Source organism: Fragaria vesca, linkage group LG7, assembly GCF_000184155.1.
Source record: "Fragaria vesca subsp. vesca linkage group LG7, FraVesHawaii_1.0, whole genome shotgun sequence".
Classification (NCBI taxonomy): domain Eukaryota; kingdom Viridiplantae; phylum Streptophyta; class Magnoliopsida; order Rosales; family Rosaceae; genus Fragaria; species Fragaria vesca.
This window is the reverse complement of record NC_020497.1, coordinates 11,245,328-11,254,119: the sequence shown is the minus strand read 5'-3', so window position 1 is coordinate 11,254,119 and position 8,792 is coordinate 11,245,328. Positions and strand designations below refer to the sequence as shown.

Genomic DNA, 8,792 nt, shown 5'->3' with positions numbered 1-8,792 from the left:
GGTTTCCAGCACATTAAAGCTTTCGTACTTTACTTTTCAAAAGTAAAGTTATTAGGATAGGTTTCCTCCTGTCCCCCACTATGTATAAGTGTGATTTAATTCCGGTTTGAGTTCCGCTTCCTATATGAGGAGCCTCAAACTTCGGAAGGAAGGCATCGAAAGAAAAAAGATCAGAAACTTGAGATAGAAGTTCTCTCAACCTTTCTCAAGAAGTAAGATAGCTAGAATACAGTTGTCTAGTATAGTGTGAGATCAATAAGAGTGTTTATTGTGTGGAGTGCTGTAATCATCTGGTGTGAAGTACTATATATACAAGTAAGTATCTATCTTGTAATTATGAGTAGCTAAAACAGCCTTTAGCTGTTTACCTGAGAGCGAGGCTCTGGGTTTTATATTTGTATTCATGTTTGAATAAATGAATTCTACCTTGTGCCCTATTATCCGTCACACAAATATCAGTATCTAAGTTTGCTTGAATACTTTTTACTCCTATGTTAATATTGTTTTTTTTCTTTACTAGTAAGTACTAAGAAGTTTTACTAGACTAAGGCAGCAGTGATTCCGCCAAGATAAGTAACCAGAAAGACAAGGTGTCGTTAGGTGAAAAGATGGCATGTTGAAGGCTAGTTCTTAGGACAGTAATTCTTAAGACTTATTTGGTAAAGTACAAGTAAAAAAAAAAAAAAAAAAAAAAAGAAGTAGGACTAAACTGTATAAGTAAAATTGTTGTGGACTATTTTGTTATTTAAAATGTGGTCAGGTAGTGTTTTGTATTTCTCCCTTACTAATTTGCATCTAAGATAAAGGAAGAAAACAAATAGAAAAGAAATGGTGGGTTATGGCTCTGATGTTGTGGAAATGGGGACAAAAAGGTCTATAGTTCAAATGAAGCGAAAGGGTGTTTGAGTTAGATAATTACCATGCTTCAATGCATATTTGTAACCCAGCTAGTTCCTTGAATATAATGAAATCTATTATGGCTTGTCCTCTGTTCTGGACAATGTTTTTTATATTTTGAGATTTGATATCATACCATTGGAGTACATCTTTCTCCCCTATATTCTGGAAACAATCAGTTAAATGAGATCTTTAAGCTCTTGTCCTTTGAAGTGGAAAGAGTTGAGTGCCCTTTTACTTGCAAAACCAAATCTATATACATAGAGCAGAACCCGGACTATGAAGTGAAAGGATTTTCTTTAGAAAGAAGGGCGGATTTTTTCAGAGAGAGAGAGAAGGAAAATAGAAAAATAAAAAGGATAAGACAAAAATAACCTTCATTTGTCAATTTTTTTAACGGACTAACGGTACCGGATACCAATATTCGATCGCGGTAAAAACGTGAGATACGGTTTTGAAGTTTTTTAAAAGTAAGACACTAAAAGTTAGCTTTTCCAAAATGTGAGACATTGTTTGGACAATTTTCTCTTTTTTTAAAGAATGACCCACATGATTGTCAGAAGAGGAACAACAAACCCACACTCACATATATAAAAATGTGGTTGTTTTCCTGATTGCAACGGGCCTATTGCCCACGTTGCCATAAAATGTTGCTGCAGCGTTGCAATAGGGTTTGGACACATTTAAGTGTGGCTTTTGGCCTTATTTACCACGCTTGATCAATGTGGTTATTGGTCAGATTTGTAGTAGTGAGTGTACTTGACCTAATCCCGGTACACCAAACTCGGGCGTTGAAGCTTAATTAACCCCGGAGCGTCTCTAAGGAAGTTGGGGTATGTAACTTTCATAGTGAGTAGGATAAATATCGCATATCCCATAGTGTGAAAACTCGGATTCGGATTAGCCAAAGAGAGTTCCATTTATATATAGTATGTAATTTGATTTCTATCTATCAATTAATAGGAATGCTAGTTCCATAATCTATCTAAACAACGAGAAAATCTTGACACTTGTGAGAGGGGAAACACTTGCAATCTACTAAAAGAAAGGGGAAGAGTGTGCACACAATTGCGTAAATCTGGCCTGGCAAGGCCCTCACCTACCAGAACTAAGGTGTTGTAAAGAGATAAGCTGGCTGGAGTTCAAGCAAGGAACTTTGGCGCTATCACGGAGCTCGCATATCTTTGTGAAAGATAAGAGAAAAATTCTGCTGCGTACTCGGGGCTCATGAAAATTTAGTATCAGAGTTGAAAATTTACTTGATATATATGAGCCACATATTAGGTTCAGGTGTGTTGTTGGTGTAAGAAAAAGTGTAGGAGTTTGTGCCGAGACTTGCGTACCACATCAACTAAGTGTGAGTTGGGGGCTACACGAAAAAATGCAATATAAGATTTGCACTAGTCCACATTGAAGGACAAGCAAAGTGTGAGTTGTTGGCTACACTAGACAGAAGAGTTACTAAACAAACAACCAAGTGTAAGGAGAACAACGAGGGATACCTTACTAATAGAGATGGGGGCATTGCCTTGACTTGGGAATCGTGTTCTGACAAGGAGGTCTGCCATGGACATGGATTGCCTTGTAGCCAACGAGGATATCAGCTTCCCTTGGGGAGCTACTTTGGTTATCTAATAGGCGGAATACTCGTCTATGAAAATCTTGATCGACTATAATTGGTCATACAATCTAGGTTATTGATTCACTGGTCTATAAGATTCCCATGATAGGAATCCCTGCTCTTCGTCATATATGTCATCTTCCCCTTTTGTTGTGGGTTTCCATTGATTACACTTAGGTTAACGTCATTTGGAGATACCACTTACTTTCAGACATTCCTCTCTACATTTCTTAGGAAATCTACGCTGATCTGAAAGCGAAAAGATTTTACTCGTAAGGGACAAGAGGCAAATAATGAGAATCTCGAGCCGTACGTGCTGGGCTTTCGGGTCTAAAAAATATGAAGCATTTTTCATAGATTTGGAAAAACACCATGTCGGTCGTGTTCATGTCGGATTAACATCATTTCGTATATTTGTCATGTCAAACCATAATAAACCGTTAACCTATCGTAACGATGATGCTAAAACCAAAACCAAACCATAAAATATCGTGTTAACCGTTAAAACCCATTCAGAAAAAAAAATTTATAATACCTAATTATTCTTTTTTCTTTTTTGAATTTCTTGTAACAACAAAAATAGATATTAATGAATATATTGCAAAACTTACCAATTTTTCTTCAGAGTTGAGTTTGTAGTATCTATGGTGAAAGAGAGTGTGATGGACAAAATAGTTGCCCTAGGGTTTCTTATATATAGTAAACATTATAAAATTACCCTTATGTAAATGGTTTTATTGTATTAACGGTTTAACCCTAAACCAAACCATTAAAAATTGTGTTCTTATCGTGGTGACCCTATATGAAACCAAACCTATAAACCTAAAAAAATTCCCTAAAATTTTGTTCGTTTTCTTGTCGTGTTATTGTGTTATGTGCAATTCTGCCAGGCCTAATTTTTCAGTTATATTTGACTCATTTGTTTTATAAAAAGAGGAATTCAGGTGCGTTGTTCCAACCATCCAAGAAAAAACGATCTTACCTCACAAAGTAGAAGAACCTATCCAGGTTACTCCTCTCCTGTATTTTCCTCAAACTAATAATTTGAATTGTTGTCTAAGGGGCCATGGAAATTTCTTTATAAACTCAGCATCTCGTTTACTGACTCAAAATTTAGAAACTCACTCTTAAACTCCTCTTTTAAAGAAGATGTGGAAGCTCTGTATATGTTCCACCTAAAGTTAAACTTTTTGCATGGCAACTCATTCTACTTGCTACGAGAGATAGACTCTTTACTAATCTGTAGGTTGATAGAAGTTTTTGTCAATCTACTTTAGAAACAGTTAATCATCTATACCCTACGTTGCATGGAAACAGAAGCGGAAACGTGGAAGCGAAGCGCAGAAGTGTTTTTTTTTCAAAAATTATTGGAAGTGGAGCGTTTTGGAAGCGTTGAAATTAAATAATTATATATATTTTATATATTAATAAATAAATGTCACCATATTTCTAACGTTTCCTAATTTTATTCTAAATACTCACATCACTAGGTCTAAGAGTGCTTCTTCTTTCTCCACACTTTCACAATATGCAAATGCCAGAAAAATACCCCTTTTTCCGACTTTATTAGAAAAATACCCCAATTGTTGATTAGCTAGGTGAAGAGTTGTAAGACCAGAATTTTATATTAAAAACATCCTCAGTAAAATCCATTTTCTCTCTCCCCTTCAGTCTCCATGCCACCCCACTCTACCCACTAACTATCCCAATCTGAAAACCCACAACCAGACCACCACCTTCACTCTCATACACCCCTGATTCTCAACCCTCCTTTCCCCTCCTCTCCTCTTCCCATCAACTCTGTCACCCCAAAACAATCACCACTCCCAAAATTCCCCTCTAACACCTTCAAGAACAGAAGCTGAAGAAGAAACTGAAGCCCAAAGCCTTCCCACAAGACGAATTCACCGAGGTGTATGTTTTTCCTGCAATTTCGGATTTCTCTCCTTTTGTTTCTTTTCCTTTTCACAAGAACAAACGACAGATTAGAAAGAGATCTGATCAAACTCATAGATTCCTTTTTCTTTCTGAGACGCGCTACCAATTCGGCTGAAACACGCTTCCAAATCGGAATCTTCCGTTGCGCTTCCAAATCTATTATTTTCGGAAGCGCGCTTCCGAACGCTTCCATGCTTACGTGAGTATGGCGACGCTTCCGTGCTTCCTAGTCTATACCTACATTGCAAGTTTGCTCAACATGTTCGGCAGTTGACTTTTCCTAGTGTTCAAGTTCATCTTTAAAACTCGTTTCTACAATCATGACCTAATGTCCACCCTGTTTACTCTGTAGCGTATCTTTTTGTTATTATTTTACTATTAATGCGGGTCACCCTAAGAAATTTTACAGGTTTATTAAACCTATTCGTTGGCATGCTCCTCCTCCTTAAACACTTAAACTCAATTTTTAATTTTTTTTATAGATCTGTTTAGAAGCATTCTGCCTCATCCGGCTTTGTTTTTAGAGATGCAGATGGTCAACCTATCTAGCATTTACCAAAAATATTGGTCCTAATGATATTCTCACTGCTGAAGCTTCTGCATTATGTGCGAGACATTAGCAGCTTGGATCCATATATATCATAAAATTTTGGTTGAAGGAACTCAAAAATCCTTATTGACTCCATTAACGGTGCTTTCTGTACCCCTTAGAAGATTCAAGTTTTTGTTAAAAACATTCTCTTCATTGCCTCTCAAATTGGACAAGTTTTCTTCACACGTATTCATCGAGAAAAGAGAATTTTGTGACGTATGCTATTGCAAAGTTGGGACATCAACTTGAAACACAAGCTTAGAACATATCTCTTCCTCTTGCAGCTAGTCAGGCTTTCTACTTTGACTCTTTTAAATGTTGATTGTAGTAGGAGTTTTGTTGTGTTTCTTTTTACTTGTCGAAAAAAACCATCCAAGCCCAAACCCGACCCGAGCCCAAACCCTAGCAGACAATAACTTACACTTATCTCATTCCTTCTGGAAATTAAAAATTAGAATCCTTACTCTGACCGCCCAACATATTTATACCCTCTTCTTCCTCTTCCTCCTCTCTTTTCCTTTTACATGACTTTTCTTCTTCTTCGTCTTCATCACTTCTCTGCTTCTCCTCGTGCCCTTATTCTTTTCGATCGTCCCTCTCCGCCGCTTCCGTAGTCATACAGGTTTGTCCTCTGAACTCTTCTTTTCCTTATTTGGGGCTTTGCACAGGTGTTAATTTAGGGTCTAGGGTCTAGGGTTTATGTGTTAAATTGATTCTCATCTTTCAACCTCTTACATACTTATCTATTTCTAATTTCTAATTGCAATAGAGGCTTGATTTTCGATAGCTTTGGTTTGTTTTTGTTGATATCTAATTTGATGTTAGGCGTGGATTTGGATTAGTTTTGTTTTTACTTTTTGGGATTTTTTGGCTGATTTTGGATTTGATGGTCAGAGTTTGACATCATGAGGAAGAAGCTTGATACTCGTTTCCCCGCTGCTCGAATCAAGAAGATTATGCAGACTGATGAGGATGTTGGGAAGATAGCTCTGGCTGTGCCGCTCCTGGTTTCGAAAGCCTTGGAGCTGTTTCTGCAGGATTTGTGTGACCGGACTTATGAGATTACGCTGAAGAGGGGAGCCAAGACCATGAATTCTCTGCATTTGAAACAGTGTGTGAAGACGTTTAATGTTTTTGATTTCTTGAAGGATATTGTCAGTAAGGTTCCTGATTTAGGGGGGTCTGATGCTGTTGGGGATGAATGTTCGGTTGCAAAGAGAAGGAAAGTGAGTGTCGATGATGAGGATACCGAGAGTGATGATGAGACCAAGAGGAGTAAGATGATGATTGATGGTGGTAATACTGTTGGAAGTGGCAGAGGAAGGGGTAGAGGTAGAGGAAGGGGGAGGAAACTAGTTGCTGATGATGAAGACACTGATACTGATGAAGAGTCCAAGGCGAGTATGATGGTGCATGATGCTGGTAACACCCCTGGAAGTGGAAGGGGAAGAGGAAGGGGTAGGGGCAGGCCTAGAGGTCGCCCACGTGGTAGTCGGACAGTAGGGAGGGAGATAAGTGCACCTAATGAGAAATACGAGGATGATTTGGATATTAGTAAGCACGAGGACAAGCTTGATGAACCCCTTGAGTTGCGAGATGATGCTATAGAGCCTAAAGGGTCAAAGGAAAACATTTCAGGTGCCAATAGTGCAGAAATAGCAGCTCGGAATTTTGATTTGAATGTGGACTTGAATGAAAATGAGGACTCAGCAACTACATCAGCTGCTGTTCATGGTCCTGTTCCAGCTCCTTCTACTGCTACTGCTACTGCTACTGCTACTGCTACTGCTCCTGTTCCTGCTAATTTGTCTTCACAGTTTACTCCTGATATGAAGCATGTGGAATTCCTAGGTTGGCCTTTGACGGGCATGGAAACAATGGCCATTGATCCCGTGCAACTTGCCAATTTGACTAGGAAGATAGATGAGGATGAGGAAGATTATGATGAAGATTAACCAACTATGACAGTGTGTCTAGGTATCTGTTGTTGCTCACCTCCCGTAACTCATTTCTTTCTTCTGACGCATGGGTGGAGTAGATGTTAGGAAAAAGGTTGTTACTGAAGGTTAGAGTGCACAGTAGCATAGGGAGAAAGGACTGATTCACCATTGTAGGCAAGGTTAGGACTGGTAATTTAAGTTAAACTTCTTTTGAAGTTTGTAGTTATGTTTATATATCAGTCACTAACAACAGTTGAAAACATATGATTTTCTTGGTGATATTGAAGTCCTTGACTTTTTTTCATTTGCTTCTGATAAGGAAAAGGAATAAATGGAAGAACTAAAGTAAGTTTATAACTATGCAAATCTGTTTATTTAGTTAAGCGTTTTAGCCTTTTCTTATCTTTAGTATATGATATGACTCATATGTGGGTGTGGATATACATACACACATACATATATATACATATGTGTGTGTTTGTGTGTCTGACATATATGTTTACTACTAATGGTTGTCTAAATTCTGGTGGCTAATTTACTTTTGCATCGACCTTGTGGTGCACAAATATCATTTCTGTGTCATGGATATAGTTTTTGAAATGGTGTAAGAAATCTCATGAATGATCTTCTTTTCCCAGAATGTTCTAAAACAAATGTAATTCTCATACTGATGGGATTGAAGGTATGTTTTATGAATTACAAAACCAGTATTTATAATGTATTGTATGGAGCGGTATTCTGGGTAGATTGGAAATTCAGAATCTGAACTTTTTATAGATAGAATGATAGATTGATAAATCAATGTAAGAAATATCTAGCAATTCTTTTTCGTTGGTTTCAATTCCTTGCATTTCACTCATTCCTTTCATTTTAACATGTTTTGTTTATTCATATACTATTCAAAAAAAGGGAAAAAAATGAAATGCCTTTTTCATATGTATGTGTCTTTATAACAAACTAAAAGAACGGCTATTAGTATATATAGCTTTCAAAATTAACTCTCCTGGAAATTGAAAAAAGAAGAATCATAATTGAAAGCGTAATGGTCTTGCAGTGGTCTTGTCATCTCTAAAAGTAGGCAATTTCTACTTGAGGCTTGTATATCTGTGTGAATATAAATGGGTGCTTCTAAATGTACCCAGCAAATAACTAAGTAGACCCGATACTTTAATTTTGGTTAATTTTACCTCTATATCTATTTACACCCAGCATATATTCTAAAAACTATATCCAGTACCTCGTGCTCTCTCTTCCATTAACGAAGATACAAAGATTATGGGAAAACAATTAAGGAAAGATAGAACAAACTCAAACCCTCTATTTTACCTTTTCTGTTTTGATCCTGTTGAAAAAAAAATAAAAATAAAAAATCCTTTGGTTTGGCTTTTGATATGTTCCACTGCTCTGGAAACCCATTACGGGTTGAAGTGGGATTTGGCGTTGAGCTTGAAGTGGATTTGGCAATTATTCAGCTCTGTGGGTATCGCTGCAGGTTACGGGTCTCTGGCCCCAAAATCTCCAATCTTGTCATTGCGGGAGTCTGGGTTCTCGGATCGGAAGAGTAAAGAATTAGGGTGTGTCAGTGTGTGGTGGTAGTGGTTGCAGCCAGTAATACGAATTCTGTTGGAGATCGATGAGTAACTGGGAAAATCCTTTCTACCTCATGAATGTTTCTTTTCCATGCGTACCTCAACGAATAGAGGCTTTACCGATCAAGGGAGTTGTTGAGCAAGAGGTTTGTATACTCTTCTTACCAATTCCCCGATCATGATGAACTTGTTCGCCGAAACACAAGTTTCAAGTC

General features: G+C 37.6%; 1 protein-coding gene across 1 annotated transcript; it reads left to right on the top strand.

Moving 5' to 3' along the window:
• Positions 1-5,584: 5,584 nt before the first annotated feature.
• On the top strand, positions 5,585-7,972 carry LOC101294302. The gene is made up of 2 exons (XM_004307102.1): positions 5,585-5,670; positions 5,943-7,972. Exon 2 carries the CDS (start codon positions 5,954-5,956, stop codon positions 7,001-7,003), a length of 1,050 nt encoding a protein of 349 aa, XP_004307150.1. The 5' UTR covers positions 5,585-5,670; positions 5,943-5,953; the 3' UTR covers positions 7,004-7,972.
• Positions 7,973-8,792: the final 820 nt, after the last annotated feature.

What these genes read in the sequence shown, in the direction of transcription:
- LOC101294302 (XM_004307102.1), top strand. Translation starts at nt 5,954, where the DNA reads ATGAGGAAGAAGCTTGATACTCGTTTCCCCGCTGCTCGAATCAAGAAG.